Source organism: Lygodium microphyllum, chromosome 16 (assembly GCF_053477565.2).
Source record: "Lygodium microphyllum isolate KBCC chromosome 16, Lygodium_microphyllum_v1.1.10, whole genome shotgun sequence".
In the NCBI taxonomy this organism is placed as follows: Eukaryota; Viridiplantae; Streptophyta; class Polypodiopsida; order Schizaeales; family Lygodiaceae; genus Lygodium; species Lygodium microphyllum.
Window position 1 is genome coordinate 117620166 of NC_141150.1, and position 23465 is coordinate 117643630.

The 23465-nt window shown below is 43.8% G+C and overlaps 1 protein-coding gene across 3 annotated transcripts in view; it reads right to left on the reverse strand.

Annotated features, from left to right (window-relative positions):
- LOC148023288 (peptide transporter family protein) overlaps positions 1-17630 on the reverse strand; it is a 78810-nt gene extending 61180 nt beyond the window's left edge. The window contains exons 1-5 of one of the 3 annotated variants that reach the window (XM_087695198.1): positions 17474-17630; positions 17320-17378; positions 17188-17247; positions 17041-17085; positions 16266-16920 (exon numbers count right to left, since the gene is read on the reverse strand). In XM_087695198.1, coding sequence (XP_087551324.1) covers positions 16266-16856 — 591 coding nt within the window. In that variant the 5' untranslated portion in view covers positions 16857-16920; positions 17041-17085; positions 17188-17247; positions 17320-17378; positions 17474-17630. Of the gene's footprint in view, positions 1-16265; positions 16921-17040; positions 17248-17319 lie in introns of all 3 variants that reach the window. The other 2 variants (XM_087695199.1, XM_087695197.1) reach the window with 2 other exon arrangements.
- Positions 17631-23465: the final 5835 nt, after the last annotated feature.

The window sequence follows — 23465 nt, forward strand, 5'->3', positions numbered from 1 at the left end:
CTATGAATACATATGCTGCCCTCCATTCAACCCTCAATCTCGTTTTTGCAGATTTCAAGTGTTTCAACTTACTGCCCACACCCCGTTTGCAGAGGACATCTCAACCGTAGCTGTCCATTGCTGTCTCCATCAATTGGCACCTGATTTCCAAACCCTCTTCATGAAATTTGGAGCTGATTTCAGCCAAGCAACTGCTGTTCCTATGCAGATCTACTACCGTACAGCCTGCCACATCATCACAGTCCTGCAATCTACATTTTTAGTATTTCTCTCTCTTGCAAGCTGTCTTGCTTGCATTTTTAGTCTTTCTCTCACATTTTGCTTATGTTTTTAGTCTTTCTCTCTCCTGCAATCTACGTTTTTAGTCTTTCTCTCTCCTGCAAGCTGTCTTGCCTGCGTTTTTTAGTCTCTCTCTCACCTACTGCCTGCGTTTTTTTATCTTTCTCTCTCCTCACTGCTGTCTACATCAAATCCAACTTCTCACTGCTACATTTGCTGGTGTTCGACGTCCAAAGACTGCCTTGCTATGATTCGAGATCCGTTTGAAGTACGACACACTCTCCAGCTCATTACCCTTGCCCTGATCCTTGAGATACAGGAGTTCGAGGTACAATATTCATTCACTGTATAGTGTGTTTGCTGTATGAGCATCGTATATTCAGTAGTCATATCACTTCATTCATTCAATGTGTTCATTGTCTCTGAGTTACCCTAACCCTAACTATGTTCGTTTATCAGCCTGTGCTTTGTCATACAGTTTCTGTTTATGTTCCTGTGTTAGGGCATTTCTTTACATGGTATCGAAGCCTAGTACTCTCTCAAAAACCTAGGCCTTTGATCTAAAAGCTCTACACAAAAAGCAAGAACAACAATAGGTTCAAATGACTTCAAATACAACAACACCGATTCAGTCTCCAAAACCAACTATGCCGAGAATCGAGCGAGAGTGGGCTGATCAGCTTGCTCCACAAAGTTCCGACATGGTGGAAGACACTTCTGATTACATGGAAGAAAAGCTTGGTAAGCTAACCTCTGAAGAATACAAACTGATCATAGCTTATAGACGAAAGAAGATTGAGGAGCTCAATTGAAGGATTGCCCTTCAAGAAAAGCTTCTAAATGACGGTATGCACGAATTTCTCTCTTCAGATGTTGCGTGTAAATCTAATGATGTTGCAAGGCCGTCGAGACCTCCATCAAGGATGGGTTCCCCTCTTGGGGAACAAGACCCGAAGTATGTTCCTTTCATTCATCCTCTTCTGTCCACTCCGATGCAAGGTACTTTAGATTCGTCTTTTGTTCCTTCTTCTTTTACCGCTTCTGCTCAGTGCTTTGCAATATTCTAGTAGAGATCATGTGGTAGAAAGAGTCCAATCTATTGACTACAGAAAAGGTCCTCTTGAGAACCAGTTCTTATATGTTAACACACGTTGTGGGGATTATAAGAAAAAGCCAGGTACCTCTTCTTCTAACCTTTCTTCTTTTTTGTCTACTTCACAAAATCAGAATGAATTTGGTGTTTCTTTTTCTTCATTGCATGGTGCATCATCTTCTTCACATTTTCATTTCCAATCATTAAATCATAAAAATGAACAAAATACATCTGCACCTCACACACTACATTTTCAAAACCAACCTATCCCACCACATTCTTCCGCTGCTCCACTTCCATTCACACCATTTACATTTCCATTTCAAACGCCTCATGTCGCACTGCACATCACACCAAGGAGTTATGGAAACGTAGATACATCCTTTAGGACCTTAGTCGCGTGGTGTTCCACCTACTTCACACACGTTTACGGGATCATTGCAACTTGGGTGTATCCCCCCCCAGTCTCTTCGAAATGTGGATCAATTGACTCCACAATTCACCTCCATGGGTTTATCTAGTGGACTTTCTGGTCATACTGATGTGCCCCAGCCTCACTTTGGACAGGGCTTCCGTGTCCCAGTGCCTCCATCTACATCAGCACCTTATGGAAATATTCATGTTTCAATGCCTCCGCCTCAATCGGCACTCATTGGACACTCACAACCTACTTCTGCCTACCCACCTCTACCCCCTCCTTCTACCTATCAGACATATCCACCTCCACCACCTTATCCCCCACATCCATCTTACCCCAACTACCCGACACCTCATGGTTCTAACTTATCTTCTACCAAGCATGTATTTAATGACAAGACTCGTTTTCACAGGTTAAACTTTACCACTTGGTCGAACTTCATGAGACATGTCCTTGACTCCCAAAACCTATGGGATCTTGTGGCAAGGGTTAAAACCCCAACTCAATCCCGCACTTGTCCCATACGAGGTTATCTGCTCATGGAAGGCTAGGAATGCCTCCGCTATTATCGAGCTGATACAAGGCTTATTGCCTGAGTTTCATTCTCAGCTTCAGCATTTTGACTTAGCGTCTGAGCGATCTGCACACTTGACTGACCGCTATGCGGCTCGGGATAGCACCCATCGTATCAATCTTGACCATCAGCTCCAACTTTTCAAAATCACTGACCAAGATGACTTGAAAATCAAGTTGGCTGAGTATCGGCATCTTCTCACTAAATTTTCCACTACGGGAACTCCCAAGCCGTCTAACGATCAGGTCACATTGTTCCTAAATAAACTCCCCATGAAATATTTCAATTTTATGGAAGGTATAGTTTCAAAGCTTACCATGCCTAAATTCTATGAATTTGAGTGTCAGTTGTTGCATTACACACGGTTGTTCGATCAGTTTCATATGAATTCCTCTTTAGAGAGGGCTCTTGTTGCTCATTCTCAGAAAGGGCAACAAGGAAAGAGAAAACAAAACCAAACCTCCACTCAAGATCAAAATCAAAATCAAAATCAAAAGCAAAAGCAAAATCAATCCGGGAAATCATAAGGAACATCCAAATCTCTCAAACCTGGGTCGTAGAATATACCTAAAAAGAATAGATATTGTCAACATTGTCAAAAGGCTGGCCATTTTGACGATGAGTGTCAATCAAAGGCAAGAGGCACAGCACCAAAATCTAAGTCACAGACCCTCGCCCCTCAGTCGAGCAACCCCCAGCAAGGAAGGCAAGGTGATGGCAAAGGGCAATTTAAAGGTCAAACTCATACTGCCACCGCTCAACCATCTTAGTCAATCAACTCTAGAGGGCTTGTCTGATTGGTCTGCAGAGGCCCACATCATCTCCATAGAGACATCCGATGCGTGTCTCGTCCACATCTATGAGTTGCCTCCTAACGAGGTTACCGCAAAGGCCCACTCCTCACAACTGAGAACTTCAACTCCTGTTTGGATTGTGGACAATGAAGCTACACATCATATGACTCCTATAGCGGACATTTCCCATTCTTGAGCCCCTACAACCGAACGGATCCGCATCAGAAACAACTCCTCGGTCAAGATTCATGCTCAAGTTTGCGTCAATTTAGCCACTGACAAGGGTCCGGATCTAGCTTCGCTGGACAATGTATATCATGTCTCTCAGCTTGGGGTGAACTTGTTATCTGTTCAACAGCTTTGCCAGTTGGGGCGAGCAGTCTTCTTTACAGCGACCACTGTCAAGGTCATTGACACTCAGACTGGTTTAGTGATTGCTCGCGGTGAGACACAGCCTAATGGCCTATACCACATGGCACATTTTCTGACCGAGCCGACAATTGCAAGCTCCATATTCCATAGCTTCCAAGCCTTAGCCACATCTTAGGAGCCTACAAACAATGGGCGCCTTTGGCATTTTTTCTTAGGACATCTTGGTTATGACTCTCTTTATGAGTTGTCACGCCGTGAGCTGGTTGAGGGCCTTCCACACCTGAAGCTAGCTCGAGATGTCTGTAAAGCATATCAGCTGCAACACCGTACCCCATTCTCTCAACAAACCTCACATCGTGCTGAGACCCTTTTTAGATTGATTCAAGTTGATCTTTGTGGGCTGACATCCACTGCCGCCTTGAACGGCGCGCTATACTTCTTTTTTATAGTGGATGATCGTTCCAAATACATGTGGATGTATTTTCTCAAGCACAAGTCAAATGCTTTTACATATTTTTCTACTTGGATGCTCCTAGTTTAACCAAACTGGTCATCGTGTCGTTTGCATGAGAGTGATAGCAATGGTGAGTTCATCTCCAACGAGAATTTTGAGTTTCTACAGAAGCATGGCATCTCCCCCCAGCTCACCCTCTACCAACTCCCCTTCTCAAATTGGAGTCGTAGAGTGTAGAAACCAAACAGTCATGGAAATGACACGCTCTATGTTGTTCGCAGCAGAGCTTCTCGAGCGCCTTTGGGTCAAGGTTGTTAACACTTTGATGTACATCCTAAACCGGTGCCCCGATTGTGGCTCTTCCTCAGAAGATCTTGTATGAGGCATTTTTTGGCTCTCGGCCTATCATTTTCCACTTCAAATTCTTCGGGTGTCATGCGTACACACACACGTTTGATGACAAGATAGACAAGCTCACTCCCCGAGCTGATCTCCTTGTTTTTGTGGAATATCCCTCTTAAGCAAAAGCCTATCGTTTATTTGATCCACAAACAAACAAGGTGATCGTTAGGCGAGATGCCGTCTTTGAGGAGAGTCTCTACACCAAATTTCCATCCGATTCCATCTTCCACATCATCAGAGATCGTGTCTACTAAGCTTGGTCTATTTCTCGCTCCTGACATTTTCCCATATTCTCCTACTCCCAAACCCCCTCCACGTGAGACCCATTACCTTGCTAGTACCAACAAACCATGCCGGATTTGAGGATCCTACCGCCGGATTTGAGGATCCTACCACCGGATTCCACTTCAAAGGGACCTAGAAGATCTGCCCGGCTTGCTCCTCAGGCATCATTTGCATCGCTATTTATAGCTAATTACATAGAGCATTCTAAGTTGAATACATGACAGGAGGCTCTTCAATACCCTCAATGGCGAGAGGCCATGGAGAAGGAGCTAGAGAGTATTGACTGAAATGAGACTTTGACATTGGTGGATCGTCCGAGCCACAAGAAAGTCATCGGGACAAAGTGGATTTTTAGGACCAAGCTAGAAGCTGATGGGACTTTAGACAAGTATAAAGATCGTCTTGTATTGCAAGGGTTTCAACAAAAGCATGGCATTGATTATGAAGATACCTTCACCACTACTATGTGGTTGACTTTCTTTCAATTGCTACTCGTGCTAGCCGCTCACCACAGTTGGCCGATACATTAGATGGATGTCAAGAGTGCCTTCCTCAACGGTTTCTTGGAGGAGGAAATCTATGTGGAGCAACCACCGGGCTTTCCTTCAGGGAACCCTAGGGATAAGGTATTCCACTTGCATAAAGCTCTTTATGGACTGAAGCAAGCACTGCGGTCTTGGTTCCATAGGATAGATGAGTTCTTGCAGACTCATGAATGTCATTCTACCCCTAATGACCCGAACTTATATATTCGATCTACTGTAGAGGAGACTAGCTATATCCTGCTATAAGTTGATGACTTACTCATCATAGACTTAGATTCTACTGCCATAGCAGAAATCAGGGCTAAGTTTAAAGCTACATTTGAGATGACAAACCTTGGTTTGTTGTCTTATTTCTTGGGGATGGAGATAGTTAGTTCTAGGGACTGTATTTTTTGTGTCACAACAAAAGTATCCACCTCGGCTCGTGAAACAGTATACTCAGGATCAGCCACAGCCAATGGCCACACCTCTAGATCCTACTGTCCACTTGTCGAAGGATACACTAGGACAACCCTTCGATGAACATACCTATCGCTCTATTGTAGAAAAACTTCTTTGGTTAATTCACACTGGGTCAAATTTAGCTTACTCAGTTAGCATATTCAGTCAGTATTTCACAACACCTAGGATGTCACATTAGATTGCATGTCTTTGTGTGTTGCGTTATTTGCGGTGTACTTATTCTTATGGCTTGACATATGGTTCTGGTTTATGTTTGCAGGGGTACACTGATTTTGATTGGGCAGGAGATCCTGACACCTGACATTCCCATGGCAGCTACCTCTTTACCTTGGGCACGGCTCCCATTTCTTGGTCCAACTGTAAGCAAGGGACGGTGGTGGCTTCCACAGCCAAGGCTGCATGTTAGGCTCTCTTCGATGGCACCACCAAGGCCATCTATCTAAGGAGTTTACTAGCGGAGCTTCACTTTCCATGTGACTCTCCCACAATTGTCTACTGCGACAACCAGAGTGTCATTGCCCTTGCGGGTAATCTCATCATCACACCACAGACACGGCATGTGGGAATCCACTTCCACTTTTCCAACGAGCAAGTTAAGATAGACACTATTCGCCTAGAGTTTATGCCATCATTAGATAATTTTGCAAGTATCTTGACCAAAGCAGTCAACCAACCGATTCTTTAGTACCTACTATCCAAGATAGGCTTGGATACACCCTCCCCTACTTCTTCAACCTAGCGAGGAGAGGATGCTTCCCGCTTGCTTTCCCTTTCAGTTTGAGAGGGAGCGGCTTCTACTCTTGATAGTGACAGTAATGATACTTACAGTTTTTTTAAAACGTTACATTTATTTATTCTTTTGTATTGTATTATGAACATTTGTAACTTCATCCGCACTGTCAAGATGATATGATTGTAAAAGGCCACTTGAACAAGCGAATAATTCCCGTGTGAGGGCATTGTCCCAGTGGCACCGTTGCATAGCATATTGTATGAGCTTGATATCTTGCATCTCCCTTTGCATTACTCCATGCATTGGCATTCTATTCATATAAACATGCATCTGTGCACATTTATCCCTTTTTTATCATTTGGAGTGGTCGACTCTAGGATCCACCACATTCGTAGCATTGCACATGGCAATCTCCAATGCAGTCTTTCCCAACTTGCTTGCTCGCTTTGAGTATCTTGCTTGCTTAACATATTTGCTATACACACACCTTAGCCATTTTCTTCGTCATCGACACCCACTAATGGTAGGGATAGTATGCTTGTTTTGTGAAGGTCTTGGGTTTGGCCATCCCTTATCACTCTCTCATTTGAGGCACGGATACTCAATAGGACGAAACTTGATTTGCAACCCTCACTTAATGCTTAATCTATCAAATCTAAAAAGCCATTTTAGAAAAAAAACAAAAAAAAGTCCATACCTGATTCCATCTGCCTTTGTAGAGCTTGGTAGGCCACTGGGCAGCCGACGTGCACCCTTTGTCCGATGCCCTATCCTCTCTAGGGTGATCACTTGGACTCCCTTGGTAAGATAACCATCACCTTTGTAGTCTTAGTAGGCCACTGGGCAGCCGACGCACACCCTTTGTCCGATGCTCCAGCTGCTTTGGATGGAACGCCTTGGAATAAAAGATAAACCAAGAAAGGGCTTGGCTAACCTCTATTCTTGTAGCACCGTTGTTGGGCCTGAGAGGGGTGTTGAGCTAAAAATGAATTAGCTTTACTTAAACAGCCCCAAAATATACTTAATTAATGAAGAAACCTTGTTTATTTAAAAGAAACACGATCCTTCAGAGTTTCTATGTCCCATAAGCACAAACCCACTTGGGAGGACCCAAACTTTCTATAAATACGTATGCTATCCTCCACTCAACCCTCGATCTCGTTTTGCAGATTTCAGGAGTTTCAGCTTGCTTCCCATTCTCCGTTCATGGAAGACATCTCAGCCAAAGTTTTCCATTGCTGTCTCAATCAGTTGACGTCTAATTTCCAACCCTCTTCACGCAATTTGGAGCTCATTCTGGCCAAGCGACTGCTATTCCTGCGCAAACCTGCTGCCGTACAGCCTACCACATCATCACAGTCCTGCAGTCTGCATTTTTAGTCTTTCTCTCTTCTGCAGATTATCCTGCCTGCGTTTTTAGTATTTCTCTCTCCTACAAGCTGTCATGCCTACGTTTTTAGTCTCTCTCACCTGTTGCCTATGTTTTTAGTATTTCTCTCTCCTCACTGCAAAGCATCAAATCCAACTTCTCACTGCTACGTTTGCTAGTGTTCAACATCCGGAGGTTGCCTTGCTATGATTCGAGATCCGTTCAGAGTACAACACACTCTCCAACTCATTACCCTTGCCCTCATCCTCGAAATACGGGAGTTTGAGATACAGTATTCATTCACTGCATAGTGTGTTTGCTACATGAGCATCGTATATTTAGTAGTCATATCACTTCATTCATTCACTGTGTTCATTGTCCCTAAGTTACCTTAACCCTAACTGTGTTCTTTTATCAGTCTGTGCTTTGACATACGGTTTATGTTTATGTTGTTGTGTTAGGGTATTTCTTTATACTTGTTTCTATCACTCTTAATGATCTACCAAAGCCATATCAAGGCTTTGTTGCCACCTTGGGATTAATAACTATAGGTAACCAAGTTACCTATAGTTTCGATCAGCCTGTGTCTCTCTTGTTGCAAGAACAAAGCCGGCTCACCTACAATGCTACCACGGCAACCAAACAAACGTTTTTCACCCATCATTGTGGAAAACCCAAACCAAATGCAAAAAACAAAGCTATTGGTCAACAAACTTTGATCCTAATCATCCTTGTTCTTCCACCCCTTTTACATCAAAGACAACCTTCCATGCTGATCCATCCTTTTCTAACCCTTCAAGAGGTACAATCAATAAACCTACGGGGTGTAATTATTGCCAAAAGATGAGGCACATCATCATTGAATGTCCTAGGCACATTGCATCAAAGGAGTCTAGTCTTGTTCTTATACATGAAACCACGAACTATTCTCAGTTCAAGGATTATACTTTTTTTCATTCAGTGTCAGTATAATCCTTCCAATCATGACGCTTCTTTTTCTATTATTGATGCAACTTCTACTTGGTATTTTAACAGTGATGCATCTAAGCACATTCCCACATGCCCAACATTATTTTTCACTCTTTGATGTACCTAAGAGAGGTATAGTTATATGTGCTAACAACGCCTCTTATGCAGTTAAAGACATTGGACATATACAAGTTGTCTCCATTTTGGGCACTCCTTTGACATTGCGTGATATTGTCTATGTGCCCAATATCAAGAAGAATCTTGTTTCATTTCAAACATTGCAACTTCAAGGTTTTTACACCATTTTCAATGGCCTTTGATGTGCAGCATATGATGATCAAGTTTCTTCTTTCATTGTCTTGACAAGCACCCTCACTAAAGGTCTTTATCATTTTGATACATATGATCAGCAACTTGCAGAAAATCCTATTGACAATGCCTTATTAGCAAAGGAATCTTTTCATGATACACATTTAGGGTATCAAAGGCTTGGCCACATTAACTATTGAGCATTGATTAAGCTCTACTTAGATGATATGGTCAAAAATCTTTCAAAGATTTACTTGCCATCAAATCGCACCTGTAAAAGATGTTTGTTAAGATGCATCGATTCTCCTTTCCTAAGGATTCTTATATTCATTCGCCATTTATTTTGCATCTCCTTCACAGTGATGTTTGTGTTAGCGGTCATGTTTGTCATGCCTTGTCATCTCCTGCCTGTGAGCCTCAGTCTGAGTCAGACAAGGACATTAGGAGCTCTGACATGTCTGTCATATATTATGATGGGGGAGGCTAGTCACTCTTGACTGGCTGTCTTAGGATGTGTATTTCTTTTTGGCCTCTTTTAGTGGGCAGCCACTGGCTGCCCGGCCACTTTTTTGGTCACTGATATGGGGCACCCATTTTAGGGCATTTTTAGGGTTTGCGCCCATTTTAGGGTTAGGGTTAGGGTTTGTCCTTTTGCCTATTTATAGGCAGCCCCCCTCCCCACTTGATCACTTGTCTTCTTGCAGATTCCGACACTCCTCCCCCGTGGTGGTGCTGCCATCATCATCAGCCTGATCTGGTGCCCTTACTGACACTGTGGGCTACCTGCAAGGACTGATCAGTCTCCTTCCGCCTTCTCGTTTGTATTCAGCATTCATTTCAGTCAGTGCAGATTTCTCTTCCTTATTTTCTGCTTTCTCTCTCTCTCTCCCTCTGTGTTCATATTCCCTCTTCCGCAGCGCACTCTCACATGGTATAAGAGCCGAAGGAGAGTACACGGAGCTGAGATTTACGCGGGAGAACACCCACAACCTTGTGTTTGCTGGTCAAGACGTCTCCAACAGCTGAGGCGTCACCTTCTGCACCATCTCCTTGATCAACGCGGCCTGTTTTGGTGTCACATCTTTGCGTTCGCTGCTGGCGCCTTCTCCAGTGGCTGCCAGGTCATCAACAACCTCCCCTTCCTTGCGTTTTCAGCCAGGCGGCCTCCCCAACAGCTGGGCGATATCTTCCTTATACTGACATCTTGCTCATCAGGCGGTATCTACAACCTCTGGCGGCACTCTTCCAAGCTGGCAACCTCATTCCTACTTGCGTTTTGAGGCAGGAGGCTGTTTTTTTTTTTGTGATTCCATCGCTCGCACTTGCGTTTGACATCATCCTTGCGTTCTGTGCAAGGCGGCCAGCTCAAAAGCTTCTGGTGTTTGTGTTTCGGCACTGGCAACCTTCCCTTGTTGTGTTTTGGTGTTTGCAAATATCGAAGATTCTTCTCATCAATTTACGGGCTTTGATGACTCAGATGACGAGCTTTTGTCTCGACACTCATCTGAACGGAGGCGTGATTTCTATCACGACCATCGTCCGGAGTCTATTCCTCTTTCCCGTCCCCCTTCTATTCATGTATCTCGGCGAGCCCCTTCCAGTGGGCCAAAGATGCAGCCTTTGGTACCCCCTATACAAGTACCCATACTTCCTCAACTGCCCAAAGAGGACCGGTTGCATGGCTCCAACTTTTCTCTATGGTCTTGCAAGGTGGAGTGTATCTTAGACTCCTTCGATCTTTGGGAGCTTGTTTCTGTTCCTATTCCCCGGCCTCAGGTGGATCCCACGGATGGAACATCTATGGATCGCACAGCCTTATGGGATCGACTCAATTCTAGAGCCAGATCTTTCCTCTTTCTGAGTTTGCAGGATTCTGTCCTTGTTCATGTTCACAGGTTGAAGACTGCAGCCAATGTGTGGAGAAAGCTCACGTCTCTCTATCAACAGAAGACGTTTGCCCACCGGATATCTCTCGAAAAGAAGTTGCGGATACTCGCTATTGATGATAGTCCTTCCATGAAGAACCACATCAACGGATTACAAGATATGAGGGATGAGCTTGCATCCCTCAGTCGGACAATATCTTCTCAAGACATGGCTATGATTCTCGTGACTCAGCTGCCATCACCTCGGTTTGGTGTCTTCTACACCAGCCTTCTTACATCGAGGACCCGTGAGAAGCTTTTATGAAAGAAGCTATCCCCGCTTGTCTTGGAGCATGACGAGCGACTTAGAGAGGTCAGTGCTAGTAGATCCGACTCCACTAGAGCCTTTGTTGCAGGTTTGGGAGGACAGAAGAAGAAGAAGAAAATGTCAAAGGCTAAGAAAAAGGACAGTTCTTTAGGCTCTAACTCAAATTCAGAGAGACCGAAGTGCCCACACTGTGGAAAAGGGACACATCCCGAGGAGAAATGCTCGAAGAAGTACCCTCACCTTAGTCTGGAAGGGAAGGGTGGATCTACATCGAAGCCTTCTTCTACCTCTACACCAACTGTTACCCATGAGTCAACATTCCTTCATATCCATGCTTTGGAGGAGGATCCTTCTTCCGTGGCTGCCGTGTCTTCTGCACAGCTTTGGTTAGTGGACAGTGGTGCTTCGAGTCATATGACTCCACGAGGTGATTTGTTACAAGATCTCCATCCATCAGAGGGTTCAGTCACTGTTGGTGACATTTTATCGGTGCCTATTAGTGGTGTTGGCACATTGCCTTTGTTTACCGACTGACCTTCGAGCTCCTTTTCACAAGCCCTACATGTTTCGGATTTGGGCCTTCCCCTCCTCTCAGTTTATGGTCTTACGAGGCTTGGCACACAAGTGATCTTCACCGAGCATGCCGTTGTTATTGAGGATTCTTTTACAGGAGCTGTCTTATCTACAGGTTGGCAGGAGAGCGGGCTTTACAGGCTCCATTCCCCTTCTTTGATGCAGGGTCCTCCGAGGCAGTCTATTGCTACACCCGTTCCCGCTTGTGCACCTTCTATTCCACAGGTTCCTTCCCATCCCCCACCTTCTCCTCCGATGGTTCCCTCATACCCCCCATCCCTTTCAGAGGGAGACGATCTCGGTGATGCGGCTGTGGATTCCCTGTCCCCTAGTGTTTTAGAGGGGGATTCCCAGGATCATGAGAAGCTCCTTCAGCGTCAGTCTACATCGATGGACTTCATCGACATTGGCATTCCTCTTGCCACCCCAAGATCTATTTCTTTTTCGGCCTTCAACGACATCCAAGATCTAAGAGGGGGTGTTAGTAGTCATGTTTGTCATGCCTTGTCATCTCCTGCCTGTGAGCCTCAGTCTGAGTCAGACGAGGACATTAGGAGCTCTGACATGTTTGTCATATGTTATGATGGGGGAGGCTAGTCACTCTTGACTGGCTGTCTTAGGATGTGTATTTCTTTTTGGCCTCTTTTAGTGGGCAGCCACTGGCTGCCCAGCCACTTTTTTGGTCACTGATGTGGGGCGCCCATTTTAGGGCATTTTTAGGGTTTGCGCCCATTTTAGGGTTAGGGTTAGGGTTTGTCCTTTTGCCTATTTATAGGCAGCCCCCCTCCCCACTTGATCACTTGTCTTCTTGCAGATTCCGACACTCCTCCCCCGTGGTGGTGCTGCCATCATCATCAGCCTGATCCGGTGCCCTCACTGACACTATGGGCTGCGTGCAGGGACTGATCAGTCTCCTTCCGCCTTCTCGTTTGTATTCAGCATTCATTTCAGTCAGTGCAGATTTCTCTTCCTTATTTTCTGCTTTCTCTCTCTCTCTCTCCCTCTGTGTTCGTATTCCCTCTTCCGCAGCGCACTCTCACATGGTATCAGAGCCGAAGGAGAGTACACGGAGCTGAGATTTACGCGGGAGAACACCCACAACCTTGTGTTTGCTGGTCAAGACGTCTCCAACAGCTGAGGCGTCACCTTCTGCACCATCTCCTTGATCAACGCGGCCTGTTTTGGTGTCACATCTTTGCGTTTGCTGCTGGCGCCTTCTCCAGTGGCTGCCAGGTCATCAACAACCTCCTCTTGCTTGCGTTTTCAGCCAGACGACCTCCCCAACAGCTGGGCGACGTCTTCCTTACTGACATCTTGCTCATCAGGCGGTGTCTACAACCTCTGGCGGCACTCTTCCAAGCTGGCAACCTCATTCCTACTTGCGTTTTGAGGCAGGAGGCTGTTTTTTTTTTGGTGATTGCATCGCTCGCACTTGCGTTTGACATCATCCTTGCGTTCTGTGCAAGGCGGCCAGCTCAAAAGCTTCTGGTGTTTGTGTTTCGGCACTGGCAACCTTCCCTTGTTGTGTTTTGGTGTTTGCAAATATCGAAGATTCTTCTCATCAATTTACGGACTTTGATTACTCAGATGACGAGCTTTTGTCTCGACACTCATCTTAACGGAGGCGTGATTTCTATCACGAGGACCATCGCCCAGAGTCTATTCCTCTTTCCCGTCCCCCTTCTATTCATGTATCTCGGCGAGCCCCTTCCAGTGGGCCGAAGATGCAGCCTTTGGTACCCCCTATACAAGTACCCCTACTTCCTCAGCTGCCCAAAGAGGACCGGTTGCATGGCTCCAACTTTTCTCTATGGTCCTGCAAGGTGGAGTGTATCTTAGACTCCTTCGACCTTTGGGAGCTTGTTTCTATTCCTATTCCCCAGCCTCAAGTGGATCCCACAGATGGAACATCTATGGATCGTACAGCCTTATGGGATCGACTCAATTCTAGAGCCAGATCTTTCCTCTTTCTGAGTTTGCAGGATTCTGTCCTTGTTCATGTTCACAGGTTGAAGACTGCAGCTAATGTGTGGAGAAAGCTCGCGTCTCTCTATCAACAGAAGACGTTTGCCTACCGGATATCTCTCGAAAAGAAGTTGCGGATACTCGCTATTGATGATAGTCCATCCATGAAGGACCACATCAACAGATTACAGGATATGAGGGATGAGCTTGCATCCCTCAGTCGGATATATCTTCTCAAGACATGGCTATGATTCTCTTGACTCAGCTGCCATCACCTCGGTTTGGTGTCTTCTACACCAGCCTTCTTACATCGAGGACCCGTGAGAAGCTTTTATGGGAGGAGCTATCCCCGCTTGTCTTGGAGCATGACGAGCGACTCAGAGAGGTCAGTGCTAGTAGATCCGACTCCACTAGAGCCTTTGTTGCAGGTTCGGGAGGACAGAAGAAGAAGAAGAAAAAGTCAAAGGCTAAGAAGAAGGACAGTTCTTTAGGCTCTAACTCAAATTCAGAGAGACCGAAGTGCCCACACTGTGGGAAAGGGACACATCCCGAGGAGAAATGCTGGAAGATGTACCCTCACCTTCGTCTGGGAGCAAAGGGTGGATCTACATCCAAGCCTTCTTCTACCTCTACACCAACTGTTACCCATGAGTCAGCATTCCTTCATATCCATGCTTTGGAGGAGGATCCTTCCAACAATGGGACCTTGACCATGATGCCCCGCAATAGACGCATTTAAATTGACCACATAGAGCTCCTTCATAGGAGTGCAGAAATCTAACTCCGAAGAAGTAACCACCATATTTGCATTGTGGTCATCAACTCTAATGCATCCTATATTTCATTTTTCTTCTTAGACCACAAATATCCCTAAATTTGCAAATTTGATTTTTATGTTGATACTTAAGGAGAAGAATCTTTGCTTGGATTCTTCTTATTCTCAATGTAAGAGCAAGTTAGGTGTTTTTTCTACTGGTAGAGATAGAGGTCGTAGCCAAGGCCAAGGTTGTGGTTGTGGTCAAAGTTATGATTCATAACAAAATAAAAGAGAACAATCTTGATGAAGGAAAAGCCAAAGAGAACAATTTGCAAGTCATAATAGAGAGCAAATTTTTAGCAATGATAAAAAATACTAGCCTTGTGGTGAGAAAGGTCTCATTTCTAAGAATTGTTTTAAAAGGAATATTAAAATTAGAGATGGAAAAACATAGTAAGAAAACTATATTGCTATTAGCAAAAATAATTATGACAAAAGTGAACAGCTATTTATTATGCAACATTTTATAAATACTATGACTATTGATTCTTTGTTTAAGAATTATGTATGGTATGTAAAGTCAAGTGTCTCTAACAACATGACTTCTCATGGATAATGATTTAGAAAGATGTGCAACTCAAAGTCTCAAAGCTATGTGAAGACAAGGGATGACACAACTTATCCCATTCCTCGCATTAGAAATGTTTCTCTAAGTATGCAAGATGGTAAAGCAAAATACTTTGCTGAGGTGCCGCATGTATCAAACATATCAAAAGCACAAAAACCCCCTCTTCATCTTGGAAGCAACACAATACTTGAACTACCTTTTCAAACGAAGAATTTGGGAATGCATTACTCGTCTCTTTTTGAACTGCCCTCACAATAAACATATTCTCACTTGCTTGGTGTGGAATGCATTATTTGTCTCTTTTTGAACTACAAAATAGAGGTTCCTCAAATTCCTGTGATGCATAGTTGAGCTAAAAAGTAGCAAGTAGGCATAGCCTAAATTTCAGAACTTTGAGGTCCACCTCTGTATATAGAATTTTCTGCTGCTGGTTTACTGTAAAACATGTAACTATTTGTCTACAACCTGGATTGACTCAACTTGTGGTCTTTGATGTCTGCCACACTGTTGTCCAACCAGTCTTAGCACTGTGTCACTTGTGCCAATTGGTCAAATTTGTTCACTATAACCTCAAAAGGAGAAGAATGTGGTCAACATGGAAGATCAAATGAAATGTCCAGACAGTCTTGACATGTAACAGGTATCACACACGGCCAGCCTCAAACAATAAAACTGATGCTTCACCAGTCCATGAACATCATTTCCTCAATCTGGATCTTATCTCAAATGCATACCATTTTATTGAATCTAAGTCCAGACAACTGCCTAGCAACTGAAAGGGAACATTGTATTCAATACTTACTTTAAAAGTGTACCACACAGAATTAACATGATTACTTTTTTTTAATGACTACATTACAGCCACAAACTTACTCCAGCATAGCAAAACCTTGTGCTATGACAGACCTACTCACATCTATAGCATTCATAGGTTTGGATATGACACAAACTTTTTTCTCTGATTAAAGTCAGAGGCCACTGCACCCTAGTGAAAGGTTTGAAGCATGCCCATAATATTTTGCCCATAATATTTTGTCATTAAACATTTCACATATGACTACCAGGGAGAGAAATCAGAGAACACAACTCACACTCATAGCAGCATTCTGGATGTGCTTGAACATGGATGCAGAGGGCACGCTGGACATCCAATCTGAGTTATTCCCATTCACAATCCTGTTCTCATCATTCTCAGGCCATGCTCTGCTTGCTCTGTGCGACAAGGAGACATTAGGATTGTGTGGGACAATTTGATTCATGGGAAACCTTGCAGCTCCATAAGGAGAGTTTGAGTTATCATGAATTCCCAAGCTCCTTTCTTCACGCCGTGCAATCTTCTGAGGCTGAATCCATGAGTTCTCTGCTGTTTCTGAATTGTAGCCAGACTGAACAAATGGCCGATTCTTTGACTTTTCTGCAGAAGAACCTGATGTTTCCAACTTGCAATGGACCTGCCTTATTTGTCCTCTAGAAACCCGGGCTTGCTTTGAGGTGTCTTTGAAGGCCTCTGGAGATGGTGGAATCTCTGATATCTGGGGTTGTTTAATTGCATGCGGTGTTATAAGAAGAGATTTTGACTGAGGTTTAAAACAGGTGCGCCGAGCAACAGTTGAGTCAATAAAATCCCATAACTCTGCATCGTCTAAACAGTGGTCATCCGCAACCAGCGGAAGGCATGCCATGTGCTCTAGAGTGGAATTTTCAGGGGAGGCAAATCCAGCATGGTTGCATTATGCATCGAGATAGCTTCCATCAACAAAGAAGCAGAAATAATCCCTGATTTAGCAACATGTTGAAGCAGAAATAGCGCTAGTACACCGAATAAGGCATTTTCCATGTGATGAAACATAGTTGGAAAAACCTTACCTGCCGATCACGGACCATGGATGAAGAAAATGGAGAAAGGAATCCCTAGAAAGAAGAAGTGTTGTGGCTGTAATGTGAGGTTCTCAAGAAGCGGGTTACAAAAGACCTTTCAAGGACATCGACGGAGTGGTACATATGAAAGCTCACCAGAGACTTTCCTTCAGACTTCATGATTGCAGTCTGAGGTCTTCCAGAGGCGATTTTGAACTGCGAAAGGGCGATGGATTTGAATACATAACCAAAGAAAAACTAACCAGAATGGTCGATATGGAAGCTTACCAGAGAGTTCCTTTGAGACCTCGTGATTACAGTCTGAGATCTTCCAGAGGCGATTTAAACTGCGAAAGGGCATTGGATTTGAATACATGACGAAGGAAAGACAGAAAGGAGAAATGGAAACAAAATCCCGAAGCGAGAGTCATGAGGTTCTCACGGAGCAGTCACGGGGACGGGAAGCGGGGCACCATGAAGGATTGCAGCGATGGCGAATTAATGATCTTCCTCGTCCGTCGTGCATTTCATTTCAAGGATTTTAGAAGGCTGCGAAGGAGAGACCCGGACTTGTATTTGCCACCTTCTTTCATTCCCCATCTCGTATTTCAAACAATAGCTTGGGAGGGAACTTCAAAGCACAAATAGTTCTAAGAGCTCGGTCGCACATGGTGCTAGTGGGGGCAAGGAAGCCCAGTCCCCCCTGCCCCCACTAGCACAAAGTCACACACCCTATGCCTATTGTGATTGCAAGGTTTTCATAACCCCTTGAAGCCCTCACAAACCCTCCCAAGAAAGCACGTTCTAATGTAGCATTAACAGGGCTAACGATTCCGATTGGCCCATAAAAAGGGAATCTATTGATCTATTGCCTTGAAAATTTATTGTTGAGCCATAACATTCTGATGATAGCTTTTGATGTGCTTGTCATCTCCAAACCTGCTGGTGCGTGACCACTAGCTTGTGAAACCCCACTCAATCCTACCTTCGCCCCATTATGCTTGGCATGACATGGCTCTAACATTTTGCTTTGAAGTTTTGGATGATCACTTTTAAAGTCGGCATAAAAGCCACACCCAGCCTAAAAGTCATCCATCGTATTGGTGGGGTTTTGCCCCTTGGACAGGGAATCTCCCTCGCTCAGACTTGTTTGTCATGCACATTTTGCAAAGCAAATCACAAGCTACCACATTAGCAAAACACCCCTTCTTTTTGTGCATTGAATTGTCCAAGTTGGCCTAAATTTTCCCATGTACTTTTCCCTGCAAGGGTAAAGGGACCAATCAGTGAACAACCACTAGCAACAATACAAAAGTGGGCAAATGTTGGGGTCAAGTGATGGCACCCTTTCAACCTATTACGAAGACAAATATAAGTATTTTTCAGCACAATCCCACAAGTTCCTTTATTGTTTTGTTTTGGTTTAAGTCATTGCCTTATATAGGCTTTAGGCACATTGCAACTAGATGTGCTGAGCATTAGATATAGAAATATTAAAAAGTACCTCCCCTTTGTGAGCACACACTTTGCTCTTCTTCTTCATAGCGACCAAAACCCATGTCACTATATTGTCCTCATAGCAACCACAATTGCTTCATACCTACAAAACCCAAGAAGATATTCATGCCAATCAGCTGCCCTATCCCATAACTAATACAAGCCATCATATATAAACCCACTTCTTTATTTCTTACCTTCAATAATTAGGATTTTCCTATATACTTGAAAGCAATTAGATTCTACTAAGTCCCTAATCCAAGTCCCCTATCAAGTCGAGCCAATTAGGCAACATGCCATGGATCACCTTAGAGCCTTGCACAACAAAAGGAGGATGCTTGTGGTGGCTGCATCAATCAGTCAAACACTCTTGTTCCATCTCCTCTTACTCTATTGCCCTCTTTAACATCCCTCACAACAACCACACCTTACTGATTAAACATGTGCACATCAACGCTCTCTTCTATCTACCACCTAAACCTAGCCCCTCTCTGCCATTCTTCACTACTTGCTCTTCAAGGTAGCCTAATACCTTGCCTCGTAGATCTCATGCTTCACATACAAACTATTCTCTATATTCTTCAAGGTAGTTTACTACCTTGTTCTTGACAGGGCTCTACCTACTTCAAGACTATCCACGTCTACTTCAACCCAATGTCTTCCACCAGTCCTCCCTATGAATGTAAAATATGCATAATTGAGAGAATACCAATCATTGCCCAATTCTTATGCACCAAAAATCTACTACAAATAAATGGTGAGGGTGTTTATTGCTATGGTGGCATTCACATCAAGCCCATTGCATTCTACAGGGCTTTGAAACAACAATCCAAACCACACATTCAGCATATTCCTCCCTATACACTTCAATCAACATCTTCCAAACAGTCATCCAAGCTACAGATTCAATCTATTCCTCCCTTTACACTCCATTTAGCATCTTCCAACCCTATTTTGGGGGCTCTCCCTTCTTCAAAGAGGTCGCCCTTGTTTATGGATAATGATACACATCCACCCAATAAGAAATTCTCAATAAAGGAGTATTCATGTATTCTCAAGGATGTGGAGTAGTTGTCAAGCTTTGCCTTACAAGGTACATAGATTCCAACCTTTTTCTCTTCATGCAGCATCACTTATTATGGATACAACATTTATGCTAGATTGCATGTACTCATTCATGTTGTATTCACACCTTTGTTGTAGATGACAAGGTCTAGTATTCAAAGTTGTAGGTGCCTAAAGGGGAGGTTTAATCCCATGCAGCAATGCCAAGCATTGTCTCCACAAGTCCATTACAAGAAACCTTGCTCTAAATTAACTCAACATAAGCCCCTCTCATCAATACAACATGAACCAGCCCCTCTTGAACCACCAACAGATATACAAAGAAAGAGAGTCTGTTGACTCTTAAAGACACGGCTCAAGAAATTGTTGATCATGAGGCAGGAGTCTATTTGAGGAAGTGTGCTAACAAATATGGAATGAGTGCCTCAACAATTCTAAATTGGCAACAGGGGAGGAGCACCAAGAAAGTAAAAGAACCCAACAAAAATTCTGATCGTAGAAGAGTATGGAGCTCTATCAACTGGTGCCTTTAAAAATGTGATTTAGGCCATGGAGCACTATGCTTGATATGAAGCTAAAAATGGTTGAATCCCCGAGAAGAGCTAGTGGGATTGCTTTTCTAAGTGGCATCTTGAATTGGTGTTTTGAGTAAGTGAACCCTTGGAGCAATCTAGAGCCATTAGTTTTCGTCATGAAATTGTAAGGACCCTTCCATGAGAACTTGAAGGCCATGTATGACACAAAAAGTACCTCCCATGCAACATCTAGAATAATGATGATATGGGATTCCAAGGCTCAGGAGACAAAGGAAAGTACTTGGATAGAAAGGGACAAGAGCTGTATATGGAATGACCACAAACTCTAGGGAATGTTTTATGTTGTGTGGATGCTACTAATTATGCCATTCATGGACACTACATCTTCAAAGGGCAAAGGTTTGGTCGCAAATATATTCAAGATTGTGAGGGGGGAGCTATCATGGCCATGCAAAGGAATGCATGGATGACTAGGGAGTTGTTCCATGCTTGGCTAGATCATTTCCATGGATGCATTAGCAAGTCCATAGGCTTTATCGATAGGCATTTGTTGATTCTTCTTAATGGCCATGGCAACCATGTATTTATTTTAGTTGTTGAGAGGGCTCCTTTGCACCATTGGCCCCTTTACCCTAAATATGAAATTTCTCATGAATTAGAATCCAAACCCGAGGGATCACAAAAAAAAAAATCCAATCTCATGGATACATGTTTTTCTACCAATGTGCTTTGATATTGTATCAAGGAAAAAATTACAATGATATTTACATCATCGTTTAGACGTGTTTCAAGTAACAACCAATTGAGAAAAACCTTGTAAGCCTTAACACTCCCTCTATAGCCTTTCAAATTTGTAAATATGGAAGAGTGGAGAGAGCACACTGTTAGTGTGGTTGTGGTATACTAACGAGTTGAGTGGTGGTGCCATCAAGGGTGCTTATTGCCCTGACACCTAGCATCACCTCCCCTTTATAGTAGTGAGTCACTAATGCAAGCATTGAGGGACTATGGGGACCTTCTTGACCAAGGGAACACAACATAACAATCATTTTAGTCACCCCCCATTTAGCACTATGCGTGCCATTGCATCACGGCTAATGATAACAATGAAAGATGTCATGCAAGAACCAAAACCCATGGTATACATCAATTGTCAAAGCAAGGACCAACTAATATGATCAAAAGCATTTTCATGATCTCGATGCATCATTACCTGCTATAGCCTGCAAGGACCAACTAACATGATTAAAAGCATTTTTGAGATCTTGCTACATCATTACTTGCTATAGCCTACAACATTGGCAAAATCAATCCCCAACTGAACATTAAAAATGTTTTGTAGAATATTTTTTCCCTTAATGAAACCATACTAACATGGGTGAATCAAATGTTGGAAGACTTTTTGCAACTTGTCAACAACGATCTTAGAATAGATTTTGTACAAGGATCCCATAATAGAAATGGGCAACTACTTCAAAGTCTAAGGGAGAAGGAGGCTTTGGTAAAAAAATGAAGCATTGCAATCTTCCAATCTGAAGGCATGCAACTAGATCTCCAAACATGTTGACAACGGCAAGACAATGGGTTCTTAAGCTATTCAACATAAGTTGAAATAGTTCATTAGATAAGTCATCCCAACCATTGCTTTTCTTATGCAATAGATAGGACAATGCTTCTTCCATCTCTATCTTACTAATATATGCATCCATAAAATCTTCTCATTCAAGTTGCACCTAGTTATGGACCATGTCTAAAATATAACAATGGGCAACATGAACTATATTAATGAGAATCTATTATGGATCCAACAAGATCCAACAAAGATCCATAGTACTCTAGACACATCCAAATGATAGATTGAGACTCAAGGACCATACTGCCTCGTGCATTCAACAAGCACACAATGTTCTCACGTGCATATTTTTGACAATGGTGAACTGTGGGAGCTTTTTCTCAACCGCCAAGACCCACGGACCGCTTATTGCTTCAAGCGTTTCAAGCGAGCTCTAATGGCTATCTCTCACATAGCCGATGCGCCGTCGATCCTACGAGTGTAGTGAGCTTACCTTGATGCCAATGCGAGTAGCCTCCTCTCTTGCACACCTCGGTAGCTCCACGATTCTCGATGCTAGCTCAAGCATCCTCAATCCTCCTCCATCTCCAAGCTCCATCCTCCATAGCCGTGCGCGCAAGAGAAGAGAAGAGAAGAGAAGAGAAGAAGAGAAGAGGAGATGGTGAAGAGCTTCACCCTCTTGATCCCTCACTCCCACACACTCACTCCCTCACACTCTCACACTCCCTCTCTCAAGAGCATACACAAGCAAGAAGGAGAGAAGAAGAGAAGAAGATGAAGACTCCTTTTGCCACACACCAAAGAATGAGATTCTCATTCACTTTTCAACTTTATATATAAAACCCTAAATCCCTTTTGGACGGTCATCCCCTTTTCCCCCCTGTTACATGGTCGGGCGTAGCCTAGGCCCTTTTGTCCATTGTCCTTCTATTTTCCTAGCTTCCTTTCCACCGCCCGTCTACATTTACAAATTGCACGGGTGAGAGCTCGGCACTCCTTGAATTAAACCATGATGCGCTTGTGCCCTTTTACAATAGTTTGACTTGCGCTTTTCCTTGTGCGCCTTTGTCTTCCGTTTCTCTTTACCTTGGCCTTTGTCTTTATCTTCTGTTTTAGCTTTCCGAATTTTCCACCGCCTGGCACTCTTTTACAAGATTTCAGGGTGCGCCTTTGTATTTTAAAATGTACCTTTCCCCTTTGCATTTGCCTTGGACTTTTAAGGTTGCCCTTGCACTTTTGGCCTTTCCTACTCTTCTTTCTTTAGTCGAGCTACCTTTTTTCCACCCTTGCCCTGCGTCTTTTTTATTTCCTTTTGCTTTCTTTGTGTTGGGGTTAACATTACCCCCCTCCTAGACGAGTGCCAGTCACATGGCACTCATCGTCGTAGGTAGCAGGCGTTAGCATGCACCGAAGACGTGGGTGGCAAGGACGTCGGTGGTTGCCATGGCGGAGTGTTGGTAGTGGTGGAGAGGAAGGTTGTTGGGGGCACGTTGGTGGGTTAAGTGGTGGTAGGTGGTAGGGCAATGGGAGTTGGTGGTAGGTCTATTCTTTGGGGGGGTTGCACTGATGGAGTACAAGTGGCGGTTTGGTGAGGATTCTGTACATGACGATTCGTGGCAGGCTTACTGGGTGATAAGGATAGGAAGTCAGAGTTGAGTGTGGATGAAGAGCGAACGACACCTTCGTTGGATCGTAATACTTGCAATTGAAAAACCTCTCATGTGGTCTATCCTAAGGGGTAGTGCTAGTCTTCTTTATCGTGC